The 21,471-nt window shown below is 52.0% G+C and overlaps 2 protein-coding genes across 2 annotated transcripts; one reads left to right on the top strand and one right to left on the bottom strand.

Annotated features, from left to right (window-relative positions):
* Positions 1 to 3,926: 3,926 nt before the first annotated feature.
* On the bottom strand, positions 3,927 to 9,644 carry OTOP2 (otopetrin 2). Its single transcript, XM_050319250.1, has 7 exons — positions 9,500 to 9,644; positions 8,469 to 8,897; positions 7,852 to 7,988; positions 7,239 to 7,297; positions 6,531 to 6,664; positions 5,185 to 6,074; positions 3,927 to 4,097 (listed from the first exon to the last, which is right to left on the bottom strand). Exons 2-7 carry the CDS (start codon positions 8,863 to 8,865, stop codon positions 3,927 to 3,929), a joined length of 1,788 nt encoding a protein of 595 aa, XP_050175207.1. The 5' UTR covers positions 8,866 to 8,897; positions 9,500 to 9,644.
* Positions 9,645 to 12,382: 2,738 nt separating this feature from the next.
* On the top strand, positions 12,383 to 21,220 carry USH1G (USH1 protein network component sans). Its single transcript, XM_050319252.1, has 2 exons — positions 12,383 to 12,582; positions 19,975 to 21,220. Exons 1-2 carry the CDS (start codon positions 12,419 to 12,421, stop codon positions 21,218 to 21,220), a joined length of 1,410 nt encoding a protein of 469 aa, XP_050175209.1. The 5' UTR covers positions 12,383 to 12,418.
* Positions 21,221 to 21,471: the final 251 nt, after the last annotated feature.

Below are 21,471 nucleotides of genomic sequence, written 5' to 3'. Positions count from 1 at the left end.
AGGACCCGGGAGGAAGGAGGGGGGTGCCCGGCCGCTGTGTTTGCCCAAAGGCCACCTGAGGAAGGCCATGCCCTCACATCTCCCCGGCCAGCCCACGCCCTTCCTCCGCCGCCGATAACCCTCGGTGACGTCTCCTGTGGGGCTGCTGAGCGAGAGACTTTTGGGGTGACTGCAAAGGGCAGCCTCATCCTGCAGGGGTGAGTGGGAGCTGAGCTGCACCGCCCTGGCTCTGTCCCTCTGTCCCCTCTGACGGGCTCTGTGGGTGTGTGCTGGCTCCACTCGTGAGCGTGGCTCCCCTGTGAGCTTCCCCTGCTGGCCCTTGGTGAAGGTCCCTTCGACCTCCTGCCAGCACCGAGTAGCTCCTCTTTTCCAAGGACCACTGTCTTGCTCCCTGGGAATTACCTCCTCCTGCCCTGGCTCTGGGCACACCCTGACCCTGCTCACAGGCTGCACCTTGCCTTGTGCTGCAATCCCATCCCTCCTTTCCAGCCTTGTGACCTTCTCAATCCGTCCACTTTCCATCTGCTGCGCTGACAGATAATAATTATCTTGGATTCCTCCCCTGTCCCTGACACACCTCAGGGAAAATCACCCAGATAAAAGGTGTATTGTTATTTTTTCTTTCTCTAATAAAACAAATCTCGCCCTGAAATAACAGATGATTAAGAAGTGGAGCAGAGGATGCGAAACACCAGTGGCAGTTGGATGATGCCTCAGATCTGGCCCTGGCTGTGGCCTTCTCCTTTCTGGGCGGCGAGTTCTGATCTCCTGCTCTGTCTGCTCCCCTTCTTGCTGCTCTCCCTTGCTGGCTCTGGCCCTGTGTGCCTCAGGCCAGGATCTGAATCAGGACCTTTTTGACCCTCATGCAGTGACTCAAGTCTTGGGACTGGAGCTCCCTAAGTTTGACCAGACCTGAGCTCTTAACCCTGGCATCCCCGGGGAAGTGACTTTTATTGGTTCCTGTCTCCACCAAAGCCTTGTGGCTCAGAGACCAAAGCTGGTCCTCAGATCCCTGGGAGGCCAAGGTGGATTTTATACCAAGGCCAGTGAGGGTGGAAGCCCCTGGCAAGACATGAGCTGTGTCCCAGGTCTGAAGGGAAGGGGGCAGGGATGGAGCAGCCAACACCAGCTGGCTGCATCGCCTGGAGTGCAGGGTCCCAGGGAAGGGCATGGATCCATGCAGTTGGGATGTGACAGTGCCTGCTCCAGGGGTGCACCTGGGTTTGGGTGACATGCCTGGGATACTGTGGCTGGGCCAGGGGTTGCCCAGGGATGTTTGGCTGATTCTGCATCAACCTTGGAGCACATCCCTTTGCACATTAACTGGCCATGAGCTGATACCTTCTAGTGGATGATCCTTGAGCACACAAGAGGGTTTACAGAGGAGTTTTCTTAGGATTTGGATTTTTAGGCTTTGGTTTTTTTTTTTTCTTTTTTTTTTTTTTTTTTTTTTGACTTGTGTACTCTGACTTTATCTATCTATCTATCTATCTCCCTCTATCTACCCCTTTTCTGGGTATATAGATAGGGTTTACTGGCTGTTTCCCAGTCTACTGCCTCTCCCCAGGATGTGTGTTTGTGGCTGGAGGGCAGAAGAAGAATTCAGCCCTTGGCTGGAAGTCCCTGCCATCCCCACACTTGCAGCCTGGAGATGCCTCAGGTTAGCCAGGGATCCTTGCAGAGCTGCTGCTGTCCCCAGAGCATTTTGGTTTACCCCAGTATGATTGTTTGTGGTTGGGTGTTGTGGTCCAGCTGACCCACTGCTCTGGAGCTGTTGATTTGGGATTATTGCCTGTCCCAGTGCTGCTTGGGCTGTCTAGGGGTTCTCCATACACCCATCCTGAGTTTATTTAGCCCCAGAAATGCCCCTACAGTCCCTGTCCAGGACAAAAGAGCAGTTCAGAGTCTGCCCTGCGTGACCCAGTGCACCCATCCCTGGGAACCTGGGACCAGAGAGCAGGAAGAGCACGTAGGAGGAAACCTGCTGTGCCCCCCAGGAAGAGAGCAGGTGATTAAGAGTGTTTTCTGCCCCTGTGTGAGCTCAGCAGCTCGGGCTCAGACAATGTGTGGGGCTGTACGTGGCACTGACGTCTGCGCACCGCTTGCGTCTCTTCTCTGACTGAATTTCAGCTGCGGGAGCCACAGAATAATAAGGCTTTTGTTTTATGAAAGGTGAAGTTTCCAGAGAGAGATTTAATCTTTACCAGATCAATGTTAAAAATAGAACCAGGCCTTTCCAGGGCCGGTGGGGCTGGGAGAGACCTCTGGGCTGGTCACGGGAATGATTGTCCCACCTGGAGATGCTGGATTGGTGCAGCCCTCTGGGGGCAGGGGGAACTGGGGTTTACCCCCTCTTCTGCCCACCCCAGGGAAAGGCTGCTGGCAGGTACGTACACTGGGGTCAGACCAGCCAGAGGCACTGGTCCCTGCTGGTTTAGTGATCTGGGTTTGGAGGGGAAGGTGGTTTGAAACGCGTCAGCCTGGGCTGTCAGGTGGAAAATTGCACCACTCCATTTCAAGTACCATGATTTCCATTTATTGTTTTCTCTCTGGCAGATGAACACACGTCCGTAGGGGAGGGCTTGATGATTACTGCCACCTCTGCAGTGTTTTTTGTTGGAACGATAAACCCTGATGGAACAATAAACCATTTATTGGAACAGTTAAACCCTCATGTCCCAGGGTGCAGACAGAGCTCAGCTGTGCCATTTTGGCATCACTCTCCTGACCTGGCTGCGTGGGCTTTCTGAGGCTCTCCTTGGATGCTGGGTACAGCAGAGAGGCCCATTTCAGCTTCCTGCAGCCCAGGATTCCTGCTCTGAAAGCCCCCTCAATCATGCAGTGGTTCATGGAGGGCTGCAGGCACCCAGAAACCTGTGTCAGGGCCCCAGGGTCTGGGTGCTGGGCTGTGCTCACAGCCTCAAAGCACACACATGCTTGAGGGTGCAGCACCAGCATCCCTTCAGGGCATGGGAGATCAAATTGGCCATGGCATTGCATTGATATCTGTGTTGTAGGGTCCCTTCAGGAGTTCAGTGTTACAGTGAAAATCAATAAATAACTGCGTACAAAAATGTTCATATATTTTAAAAAAATCATTATCTATTTAAAAAAGAAAAAAAAAAAAAGAGGAAAAAAAGAGACAAATCTCTTTATCATCCCCCAGACTGTATTGCCCACATCATCTTTATGATTATTGAGCCCTGATTCAGAAAAGCTGAGAAAGAAAGTGTGCTAGAGCAATCCCACATCAGGGCCAGCCCAGGACCACACACAGAGCTCTCCTGAAGAAGAGGAGGCTGCAGTGATGCCTCCCTGGAGAGGAAGGAAAACAGCAGAGACTGGTAGAGAGAAGAGTCAAGAGGGCCCATATCCATGGGTGATACAGAGAGGAAAGATTAAAATGATTCCCAAAGCCTTTGGTGGTCACCAGTTTGTTTTTCACATCTCTGCAGGGGAGTGATTTCCGACTGGCCGTACCAGAAGATGAAGTGTTTTCCCTTTCTGTGCCTTCCAGGTCTGTGTCAGCCCCTCGTACCCTCTGGATCTCTGTGTACAGGCAGGATCCAACTGCCCAAGGGTGCTGAGTACCCTCTGGAGAGTTCATCAGTGGCATGGAGTGAACAGGCTTTACAAAGGAAGGTGAGTCTCTGCATGAACCGAGGTTAATCACCATGATCCTGCTTTGGACACCTTCCTTTTTTTATCTGCTTAAAGTTTTAAGAACTTCAGACGCACACAGGCACATCCACACACAAGTAGCAAAAATAAAATCTGGACTATGTTTGGATGATCTTCACTGACAGTTCATAAACGCCCCAACACTGCTGGGGACCCCTCGGGACATCTGGGCAGTCTCCCAGCCCTGGGGTAGCAGGAAGGTGGGTTGCTTGAGGAGGATCTCATCTTCCTTGCGAGGGAGTTCTTTAGGACACGATGTAGACCTCCAGCAAACTGGCCACCGCGTGCATTCGGTAGAAGATTCCAAAGGGCAGGCAAATGTCCACGATGGCCGGCCACATGGAATCGCCATAGAAGTTCAGTTCTGTGTCATTGTCAAACTGGGGCCGGGCACCAAACGCTGGCATGATCCAGAGCTGTTGGAGGAAATGGGAATAACACCATGGTGAGAAAGGTGTGAGGCACAGCAAAGCACCTGCAACCACAGCTACCCAGGGGCGGGAAAAGAGGGACCTTCCGAGCACGGGACCTGAGCCAGGAGCCAATCTCTGCATGAAGATCAAGTACAATCTGGTGCTGCACCCTAAGACCAGTTTTGATTCATGCTCAGAGACAGGCTTGGACCAAGGGCTGAAGCACTCACTGGGTAAGAACTTGAGTGTGCTGTGTGTTAGCATGGACCTGGCCTGTGCCGCCTCTGTGGATGGAACAAATGTGGGAAGGGCTGAGCTGGGAGCAGCTTGGTCTCTCCAGGCCAGGTATGTTTGGCTCAGAAGCTCAGCCAGCACGTGAGTCTGCTTGCATGGGGTTGTCAGCTCATCCTCTGAGTTTCTGTGCAAAATCAGTGTGAGGACAGGATGTGACTGATGAGCTGGGGACTTGGTGTCTAGAGACATAACATGCTTGGCTTCTTTGCAGATGCAGCTGTAATCCTACACTTCTTTGGCAGGGAACTACAGTCCCCTTACTGCTCGTGAAACCCCAGCTGAGGTTGTCAGTGAGCAGCTTCTCTTCACAGCAACTGGGATCAGTGGCTGGGCTCCCAAGCCTGAGTTTTGAGAAGAGGTGTGCTGCCATTCCTCAGGAAAACCAAGACTGTACCCCAGGTATTTGTCACTTTACATCCTTTCTCTGGGAGTGAAGGGAAGGTCTTAATGTATTTTATCGCTTTCAATAAGCTATTCTATCTATCCACTGATACACAATAGAAATACTGAAACTGATTCTTCTCTTGTACCCACCTCCTGTGTCTGACATTCTGCCAGTAAGTGACAGGTCTATTGGTGTAGCCTAAAATGTCTTAACTTCAGGGCAGTTGCTTTTTTTTTTAAGGGACAAAGGAATGACAACTTATAAATATAACTAAGTGTGCTCTCTGTACAGCAGAGGCACAGACAGGACTGTTTTCCCCTGGGGCACATCCTTTCCTTCACAGACCCTTCTCCCTTGTGCTTGCTCCCCTCTCCCTCCCCCCTACAAACCCTTCTCGCTGCATGTACTCACTATGACGTTGCTCAGCAGGAGGAACATGGAGATCTCCCTCAAGAACTTCCTCCTCCAGTTCATCTTCCTGGGGGCGGTGAGGGACCGCACGAGGTCAGAAGGACACACGGCTTCAGTGCCAGAGGCAGCGCTGGGGGCCAGGGTGCTGCCAGTGTCGGGCACTCGGAGGGACACTGCGTTGATGTTGACGAAGGTGAGCCCGTAGAGATCCTTCTGGTGGGAGTCATGCTTGTAGTCTTCCTTGGGGGGCTGCCGGTGAAGGCCTTCGATGATGAAGATGTTCTGGAAGGTGTGCTGGGCGATCATCAGGAGGGCGTAGGTGAGGTTGAGCGCGCTGATAGCGTCCCTTGGTGTGCTGGCCACGATGGCCACGATGGAGTAGTAGGAAATGGCGTATTGCCCCAGGGCTGCCCCCATCAGCAGGGCCACGTCCAGGGTCCTGGTGGGGTTCTTGTGCCGGTCCATGTCCCTCTTGTCAAAGCGGTAGATGACAGAGCCACCGATGCAGACAAGGGACATCAGGCTCAGACAAACAATGTTGAAGATGTAGTACATGGTGAGTGCTTGGCTCTTCTTGCTGGACTCAGTGTTGGAGTTTACCTGCACCTCATAAAGAATGAGGACTCCCAGCCCACTCACCAGAACGACGAGGCCCAACATGATGCCTACAAAGAAGGTCCTTCGGAAGAGCCTGAACTTCAGGCGTTGAATGTGGTGGGAGTGGTGGTCTATGAAGCGTCCAACGTTCTTCCACATGACGTAGACCATGGCAGAGGCAAAGAGACTGTACTCAATGTTAAAGGGGTACAGCCAAAAGTAGCCATTCTTGAAGATCTGGCAGATTTGGCTGTTGCAATTGCATTCTTCAACTGAGCTACTTCTCATTCCCACTGGAACAAGATAAAGCCAGACAGATGCAGTGGAATTAAAACAAGGAGCCAACACTCATTAGCAGCCCTGAAGAACTGGATGCTCAGGGTCAATAAAAAACAAGACCAATGAGAGAAGAATATGTGACCACTTTGAAAACAAGGACATTTCAACTTCAGCTTTCTGGTGCTCATGTGGTTTTTTTAAAGTTAATTTATAGGTTAAATCTCCTTTTTTTCCCTCTTTCCCTTCTTCATTCCCACCCCATTTGTACAGGATCTTCCACCTTTCTGACTCCTCTGTGATACAGGTTAAGAAGTGAACATCCAGACCTGGCTTTGAACATACCAGCTCTGCCAAAGGCACCTCCAGCTCTAGACAGACCCTCCAGGAAGGGATAAAACCTGACCTGTTGAACAATTCTACCTCACTGAGTCCTTCCCTGGACCAGATGACTTCACAAATGGCCAGATTACCTTTCAGGAGCCACCTGAAGATTTCCTCTGTCATGTTCTTCTTCAGCTTTGAATGTGCTTTGTGAACAGACTCGTCTGTCACTGCTGACATCCACACTGCCAGGTTTGTAGTCAATGTCAGCATCAAGCCACACCTGCAGAAGGAGGAGAAGGTTCTTGAGATTAAAGCAGTGGCTCTGGGCCATGTTGCTCTCATCCTGACCCTTGCTTTGCTGCCCTCACTCTCCTCTCTTCCTACTTTTTACCCCTGTTCATGAGAATTTGCAAAGCCTGATTCCTGTGGTTGGCTTTAGAAGAGCTTCTCAATCGTGAATTAATAGATCTGGATTGGTCTCCAGTAGATCCAGTCTTGCAAAAGTGGACTAGACCTTATGTTAGCCTGAAGCTTGCCCACTGAATCATTATCTTCCCTAGGGAAGCAAAAGTCAGCTATGAATAATTTTATTTAATGATGATTATTTATTTAATGCTATCTGCTTTGAGTAATGCTTGTATTCTTGAATTGAATCCCAACCCTAATAGATCCACAGGTCATTAACCTCAGCTGTTTGAGCTGGGATCTGAGGCCAGCTGGAGACACTGAGCAGGTTTAGTTTTGGGCAGCATTAAGGGAGATGAGATTATTTCCTCTTTGCATCCTAGCTGTGTGTGAGAGAGAGAGTCTGTGGTGGTTCAGATCTCCTGGGCTGGTGGGGTTCAAGTGCTCACCTGGTAACGTTCAGGTGCACGTGGATGCAGTCTTTGGCAGAGACCCACAGGAAATACGTCTGGCAGGGGCAAGAAAAGGAGTTGTTATTTCCAATAAAACAAGAAAGCAAAGCACATCATCCTGAGAGAGGAGCCTCTTTTGCTTGTGTCCATCTGGGCCCAGCCTAGGAGCCCATAATCCTGGCAATTTTCTGGATGTTCTTTCTTTGCTCCCACTGCCATTGCTTTTCCCATGGCCACTCCTTGTTCCTGTCTAAATTGTCCCTCCTTGGCACTGTCCCAGAGCAGAAGGTCCTCTGTAGGACCTCAAACTGCAAGGCAACCCCTGCCCTGACTGTCCTTCTCCTCTGTTCTTCATGGGAAAGGAGGCCTGGCTGGATTGGGGCTGCTTACAGTTTGTGACAAGTCAAAATGTCACAGGATGGGAACGAGTTTAAGTCAATGCCTTAAAGTGAGTTGCCACAGGGAGGGAGAAGATGTGGGCTGGGTGGGGGCTGAGTTAAGCCTCTGCATTTGCTGTGGGGGCAGTTGAACTAGTCCATGAGATCAGAGCTCCTTCCACTGGTGCCTGTGCCTCTCTACCCCTCCCTGAGACTGAGCAGAGCCATCTCACCTGGACCACGACGAATATTGCCTGCACGATGGGGTAGATGATTTTGATCGCGGACAGGCAGCTGTAGAAGCTTGAGTAATATCCTATTTTGAACACATCCATGACAAGGCTGAAAATGGCAAATAGAATCAGGCCTCCTGTTGAAGGAACAAAAATATCTGTGGTTGGACAGATGTGTGAACACATGGGCTAATGCAGGTAGATGAGAGGAAGTAGAGGAACTGCTGTCATGGAGAGCTTTTGCTTCTATCACTGTTTATCCTTCCCCAGCACCCAAATTATCATGGTGCCAACAGAATTGTACAAAAATGTTGGCTGGAATGGATTTTCAATCAACCCTGTACTCTGGGGTTAACAGCTCTGACAAAAGCTGAGAGGGATCCTGGGCTGGGAAGGATCCTGGTGTAAAGTCCCAAGAGCCCTTGCAGATACAGGGAGACCTGGCAGTGAATCCAGTGCAGGGAGCAGGAGCTGACCTGAAGCAGGGCATGGTGCCATGCCCCAGAGCAGGAGGGGACTGTGCCCACGTGGTTGCTGCTTCCATTATAATAATTGTTGTTCCCATGACCTCTCCACCCTGTACCTCCCCTCCAACCCCAGCCCCCGAGAGCTCCTACCTCTCAGCCAGATGGGCCCAGCGTGGGAGTCCTTGCAGAGGATGGCACCTGGGCACCGGGAGGTGCCGGCGAGGTAGAAGATGATCCATATGATGACTATCAGCATCATGACAGTCAGCAGGAAGAAGACGTCGTAGTCGTGCACGGCGATCTTCTCGAAGGCCCCGCTGCTCACCAGCGTGCAGGCCAGCAGGGCCAAGTGCACGGCCAGCAGGATGGAGAACATGCGGCCGCCCTTTTTCCACACTTCCTTGGAGGCGGGAGTGGAGGGGGCCTGGTGGCTGAAAGATGCTATCTGGCTCAAAGCCAGGCTGGCTTTGTCGTCCTTGTGTCCGCAGCCCATGCTGGAGTTGGGGTGTCCGATCTCGCTGTCCTTCCGCCTGGGCTCTTCGGTCATGGTTCAGCCAGCGCTCTGTCTGAGGGTCAATGCTGTTGGCAGGAGAGTCCCATGAATGAGAAGTGACAGCTTATTTGTAACAGTCCAGGGCTGGACCAAAGCAGGACATGTGATGAGGAGGAGAGAACGTATCAGAGGAACAGGGAAAGCTGAGACAGGGCCCGCAAGACAAGGGATGAGCTCATTCTCAACCCTTCCTTTCCTGGTTCCCTGAAGGCTGCTCTTGCTTAAGATGCTTTTGCTCGGGGAGATCACAGGTCTGTTTAGCAAAGCGTTTCTAATTGATGACATATCACATTTACATGTTTATTGATGCAAGATATTGGAAAAGCAACAAAAAGCGCTCACAGGATCAGAATACCCTGGGGCAAACAGCCAGTGTGGTTTTGATTTCCAAATGCCAAATACTAGACATTCCGAGAAGCTGTTAAACTTCCTGGCTGATGAACAGGACAAGAAAAAGGTAAGAAACCCCCGGGAATCTTTGGACCATCACATCATAATTTTTACCAGTTCCTGCAGGAAGGGTGTGAGCTATCTCTGCTGTCACACCCTCTAAAGCCCCTTGCCCTTGCTAAGTTTGGAAGTTCATTGATTCTCAATGAAAAGCCTGAAACAAAGACATTTCACCAACCTGTTTTGCTGCCTGGGATCCAAATCTCTGCTCTTGCCAGGCTGAGGAGTTTCCCTGTAGCTGCAGCTTGGTCACTCAAAGAATTTATACCCTTGGGTTGGGATATGTCTGTGCTTTATACCATGTCTGGAGCTGACAGCAGGGCTTCATGGGCTTCTCAGAGAAACTCATGTGATCCATTTTGTGCAATAGCTGATTTTGGGGAAGCTGGACAAAGATGAGGAGATAAGGGTTATTTACCCAATGAGAGCATGAGCTGACAACACTGCTAAGCATGGTACGGACCGCTCGGTCGCAAGGTCACGGTCACCAGAGAGCAAAGCCACCCCATCAAACCCATCTCCCCACATCCATCAGATCTCTTCCCTTGAGAGAAGATGGTTTAGATGACGAACTTATCTTCGCTGATGATTTGGTGCTTGGCTTTCTGCTTAACTGAGCAAAATAAACATTGTGCCTCGCCCTGTCTTATTCAAATCAGTCTGCTCTAGGCCTGGAACGTTTTTGAGGAAAAGGAAGAAATTTGCATTTGTGTCTGTTCAGTGCCAAGGGTAATGTAATCCTTTCTCACCCATGATGGCAAAAATGAGGAAGGCTGAGCTCTAGAAAAGGGCAGGATTTGGGGATCACAATTCATGTTCGACTTTGCTGACGCACTGACTTTGATTTTTCAGGGTGGGACCACCTTTCTCTGGCCCTTTCTCAGGCGCTTAACTCCTTCCAAGGAGGAAGTCATGTTATAAACCACAGTGCAGATCAGATTCAAGCTTTTGCCAGGTGAGGTGACAGCTGCTCAAGGTCTCTTTCATGCCAGCTTGTGTTTCATGGAGGAGATGGGGGGGGGCCCAGGGCAGTTCTGAGTGGATGGGGATGAGTTTTAATCCCTGGAGATGCCTCTTTTGGAGATGTCCCTGCCACTTTCCCCCCTAGGGCCCAGCACAGAGCCCATTTGCTGTGTGTTTTCTCAGTCCTGCTCACCTTGCTGCCTGCTCACCACAGCGCTCCTTTCAGCACTTCAGGGACAGCACCAAACTGAGCCGTGCAGGCTGTGAAGGAGAGCTCAGGATCCACACACAGCCCAGGGAGATCTCCATGAGTCCCTCCCGTGCTGCCACCAGCACTGGGTCTGCCCTGCCTGGCCTCTGCTGATCCTTAGGGCTTCCTTTTGGGATGAGTGGTTGAACTTTTCTCAGTCTGCAGCCTTTCCCAGGGGAATCCAGGCCTCCCTGAAGTAAAACTGAGTGGATAATCATGTTTTGCAGAAGGCAGAGGTTCAGAGACCCCTCGGGCTAAATGCACTGGTTTATCCTCCCTCTTTTGTCCTTAACAACCAGTAACAGAGGAAAGAGTGTTTACTGCCTTGGGCAATGCTCCCAGTACCCCAGCAGTGACCTTAGAACACTCGTTTCACGACAACAGCATAACTAACTTCATTAGTAATAATACAAGAATCATTAAATAACCCTGGTAATGAATTGCAGATGTTACTGTGCTGCTTTTTCACCTGGAAGGATCCCGGTGACAAATTCCTCCGTGGCTACTACATCCATCAGGACTCACCTGGGGAGGCTGAGCTGGCACAAACAAACCTGCTGAGGTGAGCAAACCCTGCCTGGGGAGCAGCAGACCCTGCCTGGGACACTTACAGGTGTCCCCAGGCAGCCAGGACAGTCACTCTGTGTCTGTCACCCAGGGGTTAATCACTGCAGCTTGTGTGGGTGCACCTGGCACAGCTTTAGGGCCACCCTCCTGTCCTGGGGCATTTTTTTCCAGCCCTGCAGATCTCCCATTCCCAGAGCCAGGACATGACAGGCAAAATGAAAAAGAGAGGGGCAGGAAATTCCTCCCTCACGACAGCGTATCCCAGGGGATACCATTCACCGATTCACCCTTGGGTGCAATGTGCTGGGACAACTGTGTGCTTTGGTCATTATCCAGGCTTGGCTCCATCTTTCCAGACAGCAGAGGGTGCCCTGGGCCCAACAATACTGCGCTGGAGGCATTGCCTGGGGTTATCCAGCTCTCCGAGAGTCTCACCTAGCCAGGAATTCTGTGTCAGCATAAAAGACAGCAGAGGCCACACTGCACCCCCATGAACATTGTAGTGAAGCACTGAGTTCCAGACAGGAGTGGGCTTGGTGTTGTTTTAGTCTCCAGAGAGGAAAACAGGGTGAGGAAGGGGATTTTTCCAGCCTATGCAAGTTCCTTTGGTTTATCAAGGATTCCTGTTGTGCTGTTTGTTGTGCAATTCCCTGGAAAGCAGGATTCTGTGTGGTGTAGGCAGGGTAGAAGGGGGATAGGGATGGTGACTGGGTCTGCTGTTGTCTTCCTAGTGGCAGTAGGGATATATATATATATGGATAGATAGATAGATAGATAGATAGATAGATAGATAGATAGATAGATAGATGGATAGATAGATAGATAGATAGATAGAGACCCACTCCTGCTCCTGTGGCTGCTGCTGCCCCTCCCTTGAGATGGGTTAGTTATGGAGAGGGGCATGGAAGGGTATCAGGCAGGATAAAACCTGTGAGCCTTTCTGGCAGCCTGCTCTGCTCTGGGGACGTGCAGACCTAGCAAGTTGTCACTGCGTGACCCTGTGCCCAAGTTCTGGGCTGAGCCCGACGCAGCGATGCCGCCTAATTGGAGCTTTTAATGCGCCGTGGAGCTGGTGTGTGTTACAAAGAGCCGTCGGGGCTGGAGGATGCTTAGGACCCAGGGGAAGCGCTGTAGAGCCTGGCTGGCTGAGCTTGGAACAGCTCCTGCCTCCCCGGCCGGGACTTCTCAGGTGTCCTGGTACTGCGGAGCTGTGCGAGGCGAGCGGGGCCCTCCTGGCAGCTCCCCCTGCCCCACATCCATGCCCGTCCTCTGAACCCCCTGGGCACCCATGTGCTCGCCCGGGGACTGCTCCTCACCATGAATGACCAGTACCACCGGGCCGCCCGGGACGGCTACCTGGACCTGCTGAAGGAAGCCACCAAGAAGGACCTGAACTCGCCGGACGAGGATGGCATGACCCCGACCCTATGGGCTGCCTACCACGGCAACCTGGACGCCCTGCGCCTCATTGTCAGCAGAGGGTGAGTGTGGGCGAGTGCACGGTGCTGGTCTGGGGGGTGGAGTAGCTGGGACCCCCATCTTTCCCCCTTCCCTGCTCGCAGGTCAGTGTGCCCCAAAAAATGATGGATCCTGTCTGTAAAACCCCTGCTCCCATCCTCCCTGCTGTTATTTTTCTATGCTTGTGGTGCTTTGAGTCTAATCCAGAGCTCCTGATAACTGCTTTCTGTCTCCCCAGCTCCTCTGACCCTATAACCACTCCTGCCCTCAGCCCTGTTTCAGCTCCCCGGGTGGGGAGGGGTTCCCCCTACAAGTGCCTCATGGTCCTTTACAGGTCCTGTAAAGACAAGCACCCTGGAGCACTGCCATGAAAAAAACCCTTTCAAATGGGGGGGCAGAGAGAATAACTGCTCCTTCTGTCCCAAGAATGCTCACAGGGAGATGTGTGCAGTGCCAGCTGGCAGAGGGTGACTCTTGTCTGTTTTACCCAAAGCAAGGTCTCAGTATGGGACCCCTGGGCAGCCTGTTGTGCACCTGGAGCCCAGAAAATTCAGGAGCAGGTTTTCCAAGAGCAGATTTCTTTAAGCCCAGTTTTCCCCATAGGGGCTGCTCAAGGCAGGTGTGTCTCTCTGTACCTCACCCTCAGCTGCTAAATCTTAGGGTTTCTGGCTCTGTAAGAGTGGACGTGGTAGAGAGGAGGGAGTGGGACTGAGGAAATCTGTCAGACTGGTGGGATTTACACTTTGGTGTTAGGGGAACTACCCTTGAGCAGTGCATGGCCCTCCTGTTCTTACCAAACCCCAAGGTCAGCGCTTCCTTCCACTCTGGTAGCATTTCTGAGCACCTCATCTAAACACATCCAAGGTGGGGTGGCCTCTGCCTTGTGCTGAGAGATCAGTGGCAGTGCTGATTTTGATTCATGTCTCTGTGATGCTGAGGAATGGTGCTGAGGGAGGTCAGCAGCCTGGATGTCCATTGTGCCTCCTTGGAAGGGCTTTGCTTCTCCATGTTGGGACAGGGTTTGATGGGGCTGTCAGCTCTCATGCAGGGACTTTCTGTGTCCAGCCTGGGCTGTGTTAGCAGCTCTTGCATCTGATCACCCTGTGCCTGTTCCTGGGCTTCTGGCATCTCCTGAAACTCTGGTTTTCTTGTCCAAAACCTTCAGCCAGCTCCCCAGCTGCGCTTAAAGGCAGAACTCCTCCACCCTTTGCTGTCCTTCAATTATAAAGCATTTCCTTTCAGATCCTGGGGTAAGAAAGGCTGTGTATAGAGTTGTTTTGAGAAGTCCTTGAGCACCTGATGCAATAGGAGTGTGGTCAGGAAAAGATTATTTCAGAGTCCAGAGGGGACAGAGCAAAACTTCGCTCCGAGTGGAGCATCCTGAGATGGTCCCGGGCTGAGAGCCCTGTGATGCTTCCCTGGGTAGGGGCTGTGGGGCTCACTGTGCTTCTTCCAGGAGAGGTTGTGCCCAGCAGAAACTTTCCTTGAGATCCTGGCTGGGAGAGGAGTTGCCATCCAGGGACAGAGAGACAAGGGCAGGAGAGCTCTGGGCATGAGATCCTGAAGTAGAAATGGTTCCAAAGACTCTTTGATGGCCAAAATGTTGATCTAAAAGGCCCATGCTGTGAATGAACACTCCTCCAGAAAGGCAAAGCCGTTCAGACTGACTTTATAATCTCTTTATATCGCTGTATCTCCTTATATTGCTCACCTACATCACAGGGCACCCTGCAGCACCACTACCTGCCTTGTCAATCCCCATCCAAGCCAGCAGTTTCTGCCTCCCCACAAAGCCCAAGGGCTGCTTTATAAATTCACATTGGATTAAAAGGTCCTTGTGGGCTCAGTCGTGTCTGAGTGCAGCTTGGCTGCTGTTTAATTAACAGCCTAATATACATTTGTTCCTGACAAGGAAAATAGCCTGGCAAAAGCCCAGTGCCCTTTACATGATGGATAGTGGAGCAAAGTGTGCAGCTGTGGGACTGCAGGATGTGTTTGTATCCGTGCATTCATCTCCATGTGTCAGATCCTTGCCCAGGGCCACAAAGAGACCAGCGAAGTGCTCGGTGTGGAGGCAGGCACGTCCCTGCTCCCTGGAGCAGGAGAGGCAGGAAAGCCCCAGCCTGGGGACAGGGGTGCCAGAGAGGTGAAATTGTGCAGGACCCAGGAGAGCCTGAGGGCAGAACCCTGTCATGCTGTAACTTTCTGCCCTCAGTGCTTAGGAGGATGTGCCACGGTGTTTGAGTCTTGTTCAGAGATTAAACTTAATGCTGTGTTGTATATGTTACTATCACCCCTGCACTATCACAGCTGGGAGGCAAGAGGGAGGATCCCTCAGTATCCCAAAATGTCAGGGAATTTCTCCCTGGCCTCTGCTGCCAAAATATTCCTCCTTTGGTACAGAGAACCCTGCACTGTGAGACAGGGAAGTGTGGGACCATGGTGTGGAGTGGAGGCTCTGGAGCTGGGCTGGCTCCATGCAGGGGTACTTCATGGTCTGAGGGGGCTGGTGAACCTCCAGCTGGATTCCAGGAGGATGTAAAAGCACAGAAGAGTTATGGGAGAGTCCCGAGGCATCCAGAAACACCAAAATCTCCTTGCCAGAAGTGGGTAATGGTACCTGTGCCCAGACAAGCCTGGGAGATTGAGTGCTGGGGCCAGGCTGTTAAGAAATGTCCTAGTGAGGGTGGCCAGAGGCACCCAGAGAAGCAGGGCTGTGGGAGGGGGCTGAGGGGGCCAAAATCATGGCTCTGATGGTCATGCCAGGCTGATGGACACTTGGGGTTACCTAGGCTCTGTCATCAGCAGAGGAGACTCATCCATGTGCTGTGTTCAGCAGACTGTGGTGTTGGGCTGAAATGGAGAGGGGCAAAGAAAATATAATAAATCAGTTGATAGATCCTTGAGGAGAACTTGTTGCCTCAACGCACGGGGAAAGGGTAATGAAGCAGCTTATTGCTCTGTCCATACCAGCCTGGTGATGTGTCCGTGCCCCGTGCCCCCTTTGCAAGGGGAGGGAGGGAGGCTTTGGGACAGAGGGATCAGCAGCGGCTCATCCTTCTTGTCTACCAAACAAAAAGCCTTTTTCTTCCTTCTGGCTGGGCTCCAGTGAGGAAAACAAACTCAATTAACATGATGGCTGGGAAGAGGCAGGCTAGCTGGCATTTAGCACTGCAGCTTTTCAGAGGCAGTAATTCTTCAGCGTGGTTCGTTATGACCTGCTGGGGCAGTGGCGGGCACCGGTCCAGCTCCAGTTAACAACGGGTCTGGGGGCCTCACAGGGGAACAACCAAGACTTCTTTGGATTAGACCACTGGAGAGGAGAGGATGTGTCTGCAGGTCCACACTCAGCTCTGTCACCCAGCATTCCTTTGCAGAGGTGCTCCTCAGTCTCTCTTCTCACAGAGACGGGGGTCGCGGATGCTTCAGGTGTCAGTGGCAGAGGGGATGAGTGGCTCAGCTGTGGTCTGGGGGTGACGGTGGCTCCTGACATCAGCCAGGCTGCTCCAGGGCATCACGTCACCCTGGCTGGGGCAGGATTGCAGCGGAGGTTGCAGCAAGACACGTGAAGGTGATGTGCATCCTCTGCACACCACAGGGCTGGAGCAGCGTGTGTGTGTTGGTGGGGACCTTCCCCTGGGCAATGACCTGATGGGAAGATGAAGGAGCAGGGTGGAGCATTCTTGCAGCTCCACTGCTTCCGGCACCTGAGCTGTCTGCTGGCAGTGAGGGTGAGCCCTGGGCACGGTGCTGAGCCAGCAGACGTGCCCCCGGGCACTGCCACAGCACTAACAATCACCCGTCACAGTTACTGCCAGCCTGGCTGTTCGCTGGGACAAGAGGCAGAGAGCACTGAGATGACCCTCATCTGGGCTGGATTTTTGGGGATCTGAACTTGGGGAACAGCTGAATTCGTGACTTACCACCACCTGGGCAAAACATGGGACACAGAACCCAAAGCTCTGCTCTGAGTCCAAAACTTTATCTTTTCTGCTCATTTCTATGCCTTGCTTGGGTCATTGCCCTGACTGGCTGTGCTGAAAGTAGTGAGGATTGTTCCTCAAGCCACAAATTATTACTTTTTCCCCTCTTCCTCCATATGAAAACATTTCATGGGAGCCAGAGACACGCTGCTACCATCTGGCTCCCGGTCCCACGGCCCGATTCCTCACACACACCCGTGAGCCAAGGGTGAGCCAGCCCATTGCTATTGGAGGAACTCCACACACGCAGCCAGGGAGCAACATATGTAAGTGCCACTGGATTCCCCGGCTAATTGGGATCCCATGGGAGAAGTGGAGGGGGAAAACCGGCAGGAAGGGAGTGAGCATGCATGTCATGGTGCAAACGCAGTGACTCAGGAGGTGCACACGTCCACCTAAGGGGCCCAATTAACAGTGTTTTTAATAATGATTATTACAGTTGACTCAGCACTCGAAAACGCTTTGAAGTCGAGAAGTGCTACACTTTACACCTGTTATTAAAATACGTTCCCACTTAGTGGACCCTGCAGTCAGCATCTCCCCATGTGCAGCGCCCCGGAGGTGAAGTTTTGCTCAGACAGACACCTGCCAGAGGGAGGGCCTCATGTTTATTATCTGAGCTGGATCAAACATCCCTACTTTGCAAGTCACCGTTCTTCTTTCCTTCTGATGCATTTTTAGCGCCTGCGGCAGACATTTATAGGGCAAAGGCCCTGAGATACCTAATTTTTGCTCTAATACTCTTGTTTCTAGACACTGGAAATGTCCAAGGAAAGCTAGTTTTGCTACTTTTTTCCCTCACTTACTCTCTGATGAAAGTAGACCTTCAAATATGAATCCCACAAGATCTGCCTGGATTTTCCCTCTGACCCCTGAATTGGACAGACACAAGAACAGGCTTCAAGATGTACTTTACAGTTTGAGCATCCACACACTTGGCTCAGGGAGCAAGACTATTTGCAGAGAGTCCACTCTTCAGTCACTGTCCACATCACGAGTCCAAGTACCTGTTGGGACCCTCGTGGTGCCCTGGCTCACCTGCCCACACCTCAGGCCCATTCAGAGCACACATAAACAAACCAACAGCCCTTCACGCACTCCAGTCCCACTGCCAGCACAGTAGTTCCAGTTTCACTGGCTCTTTAAATCCAGCTCCATCAATAATTTACTCCTCTCTTGCAATTCATCAAATATTTATCCTCCCCATGCATTTCCCGGCCTGGACATGTCACTACGAGGGTAGAGGCAAGGGCTGGGGAGTTACCACTCCCTGAAACTCAGCATTGCTGGAGCACTGGCAGCTCCTTCCTCTCCTTTTTTGGATTCATGGCTCCTCAACCCTGTGATCTCCTGCCCTCCTCCTCCTCACCCATCTTTGAAGCCCTTCTCTGCTTCTATGAGAGATGTCAAAGACTGGCCACAGAAATCCTGCATGGTTTGTGGGTCTTTTTGGCCCTTACACAGTTCTGAACCTATTGATCAACTTACTGAGTCTGCCAGAGGGCTCAGGGTTGTACTTATTTAGTTTCTCTCAATGTTGTGAGAACATCTGCATGGTGGAGTTACTGCTTATGCTCCCACAGGGAAAGCTGAGGGCACTTTGTAGCAGCTCTCAGGGAATACAAGCAGGAAGCTCATGCTCTGGGTCCAAATAATCTCCAGTTTGACCTCTGGACACTTCTGAACAGCCTGAGGATTGCAAACTCGGTACTACATCATCTGGGTGGCTCTGCTCTGGCTCTGCTGCTCCCTGGACAGCAGTGTCCCGGGTGGGCAGTGGGGTCCCTGCCTTCAGGGTGGGGGTGAATGTCCTGAATAAGGCTGTTCCCGGGGCTTGTGTGTTGGCACTAGTGATGAAGGAGCAAAGCAGTGGGGCAAAGAGATCCCTCTGCTCCTGTGATCTCCTGCTCTTTTTCTGGAGTAGCTTTCAGATCCTTTGAGGTGAGACAAGCCATAGCACAGAGTACATGGTATTTGGAAGAGGTTTCTGGCCTCTGCTGCTCCCAGCTCTTGTTGACACAGATTCTAAAGCAGGGAGGAGTTAAGTAACACAGGCTGAAGGTCTCAAGTGTGTGTTTCAGGAGCTGGACTTGATGATCCTTGTGGGTCACTTCCAACACTAAATATTCTATGATTTGCCTTCTGCACTCCTGGTGTCACCATGGATTGGAGCTGAGGTCTCTGTGGTCGAGAAACAATGCTCGGTTCCTCTGGAGCTCAGCAAAAGGGTGGCACAGAAATGGGCAGGAGCTCTGCTGAGCCAGAGCTCTGCCAGGGCCCTGCTACCCACAGGAGTAACTTTTGAGGGTGGTGGAGCTGCACAGCCCTAATAAAAGGCTTTGCCTTATCCATGTGCACGGAGGGAGAGTGCCTTGTTGACAGATACTGCTGCTGGCTGCATATCATTAGCACACGCTCAGGAGAAGGCTGGTGCCAGCAGGGGTGTGAACTATCTCTTGTTTCACCTGAACACAAATACAGAGGAATGTCAGGAGGACAGACTTCCCTTGAATCCCAGGTTTGTGTCCGTCCTGTCACAGCAGGCAGGAGATGTGGGCAAGCGGTTGTGTCCTGTCAGCAGCTTGCTGAGGCAGGGGCTGGCACGGTGTGAGAAGAGATGCTAATGGCAGCAGTCGAGTGCCCAGCTCTTGAGGAGTGCAGAAACCTAATCTCTACTTTCTCTGAAACTGGATTCTCAGGATGTGCTAATACCGATGTGCTCCAAGCCGTGCAACCGAGACCAAGCACAGTACAGCAAAATCCCCCACAAAACCCCCGTACCAAGGCCAACGCCAGCAAATTCACTCTTATTCTCTACTGCCCCTTGAGCCCCAGGTTTCCCCAGGCACCAAGGAACAGGAGGGTGGGAAGGGGCAGCAGGTGGTGGGTTTCAGAACCATTGCTGAGGAATCTCATGGTGGTGCTACTGCAACAGTGGGACCCCAAGGTGTCCCACCCAGGATGTGGGGTACAGAGTGTCATTTTGGGAGGCCCCTATGCAGAATGTAAATGAAGCCAAGATCTGAAGATAGAATCTGACTAGAATTTAATGGGACATTTGAAATTCGATATTTCATAACAAGCTTAAGGCCTGAGTTGGAATCAGGCCCATATTTCAGTTCTGGGCTATTCAGAAGCTGTCTTGCCTCCCTCCAAATGTTGGTTTGATGCAGGAGCATATTTTTCCTGTGACCTAAATTCAGGTCACAGGACTTGCCACAGGTTTGCATGTCAGGCACAATGATTCCATGTCAGTGGTACACCCCTCCAGAAAAGCCCTTTGAAATTAAGCTGTGGGAGTCAGAAGAGCGTAGCTTCACATTTCAGGGAGTCAACAATTCTTGGTACTGATTTGCCCCTGCACAGCTGGGAATATCTCAGCGGAGTCTGTCACCTATGCCTAAATGCTAACTGGTTTTTCTTGCTGTTTAGGGGCGATCCAGACAAATGTGACATCTGGGGGAACACCCCTCTCCACTTGGCGGCAGCCAACGGCCACCTGAACTGCCTTTCCTTCCTCATCTCCTTTGGGGCCAACATCTGGTGCCTGGACAATGACTACCACACCCCGCTGGACATGGCAGCCATGAAGGGACACATGGAGTGTGTGCGGTACCTGGACTCTATTGCTGCCAAGCAGAGCAGCCTCAACCCCAAGCTGGTGAGCAAACTGAAGGACAAGGCCTTTCGGGACGCGGAGAGGAGGATTAAGGACTGTGTGAAGCTGCAGAAGAAGCACCACGAAAGGATGGAGAAACGGTACAGAAAGGAGATGTCGGACAATTCAGACACCATGAGCTTTTCCAGCTATTCAAGCAGCACCTTAAGCAAGAAGTTCCAGCACATGTCTATGGTGACCTCCCTGCCATACTCACAAGCCACCATCCACGGCACAGCCAAGGGAAAGACGAAAATACAAAAGAAACTGGAGAAGAAGAAGCAGGTGGACGGGACATTCAAGATCTACGAGGACGGGAGGAAGAGCGTGAGGTCCCTGTCCGGTCTGCAGCTGGGCAACGACGTCATGTTTGTGAAGCAGGGCACGTACGCCAGCCCCAAGGAGTGGACTCGCCGCAATATCAGGGACATGTTCCTCACGGATGAAGACACCGTGTCCCGTGCCATAAGTGACCCGGGCTTGCACATGGACTCGGCCCACTCGGAAGTCAGCACCGACTCTGGCCACGAGTCCCTGTTCAACCGCCCCGGGCTGGGCACCATGGTGTTCCGGCGCAACTACGTCAGCAGCGGGCTTTTTGGGATCGGCCGGGAGGACGGGGGCGCGCTGGGAGAGGACAACGCGGACGGGATGGGCGTCAAACTGCGGAGCCGCCTGCAGCGCTCGCCAAGTCTCAACGACAGCATTGGCAGTGCCAACAGCCTGCAGGAGAGGAACGCGGAGGAGCTGCCCTGGGACGAGGTGGAGCTGGGCTTGGACGACGATGATGAACCAGACACCAGCCCCTTGGAGACTTTTCTGGCTTCCCTGCACATGTTTGAGTTCATCTCCATCCTGAAGAAGGAAAAGATTGACTTGGAGGCCCTCATGCTGTGTTCAGACCATGACCTGAAGAGCATCAATATCCCACTGGGCCCCAGGAAAAAGATTGTGGATGCCATCCAGAGGAGACGACAAACTCTGGAGAAGCCAGATGTCATTGTAGACACTGAACTGTAAGTAGGAGATGGGGCTTCTGAGTGGTTAAACCCTTTAGCAGGTGGAGATGTGGACAATGTAAGGCCTTGTTTTCAACCCGCTTGGAAGAGTAGGAGTCCAGGTAACCTCAGCACTTCTGTGTGTGGGCAAATTCCTGCTTGTGTGGAAAGGATGAGAGTTTGGAGAGGTGGCAATAGCGTTAGCTCATTACTCAACAGCCCTAATGTGACTGGGCAGGACGTGAAGCCCTTGTTTCATTTCATAACTGATAT

This window comes from Myiozetetes cayanensis, unplaced genomic scaffold (genome assembly GCF_022539395.1).
Source record: "Myiozetetes cayanensis isolate MyiCay16 unplaced genomic scaffold, myiCay2020 scf22, whole genome shotgun sequence".
Taxonomy (NCBI): Eukaryota; Metazoa; Chordata; class Aves; order Passeriformes; family Tyrannidae; genus Myiozetetes; species Myiozetetes cayanensis.
The sequence above is the reverse complement of the archived record's forward strand: the minus strand, read 5'-3'. Positions and strand labels throughout refer to the sequence as shown.

Excerpts from the sequence above, each read along its gene's own strand:
- USH1G (XM_050319252.1), top strand. The coding sequence starts at position 12,419 with ATGAATGACCAGTACCACCGGGCCGCCCGGGACGGCTACCTGGACCTG. Across the intron at positions 12,583-19,974 it reads CGCCTCATTGTCAGCAGAGG|GGGCGATCCAGACAAATGTG; the intron begins GTGAGTGTGGGC and ends CTTGCTGTTTAG.
- OTOP2 (XM_050319250.1), bottom strand. The coding sequence starts at position 8,865 with ATGACCGAAGAGCCCAGGCGGAAGGACAGCGAGATCGGACACCCCAAC. Across the intron at positions 7,989-8,468 it reads TGGGCCCATCTGGCTGAGAG|GAGGCCTGATTCTATTTGCC; the intron begins GTAGGAGCTCTC and ends TTCCTTCAACAG. Across the intron at positions 6,075-6,530 it reads CTTCAGGTGGCTCCTGAAAG|TGGGAATGAGAAGTAGCTCA; the intron begins GTAATCTGGCCA and ends ATCTTGTTCCAG.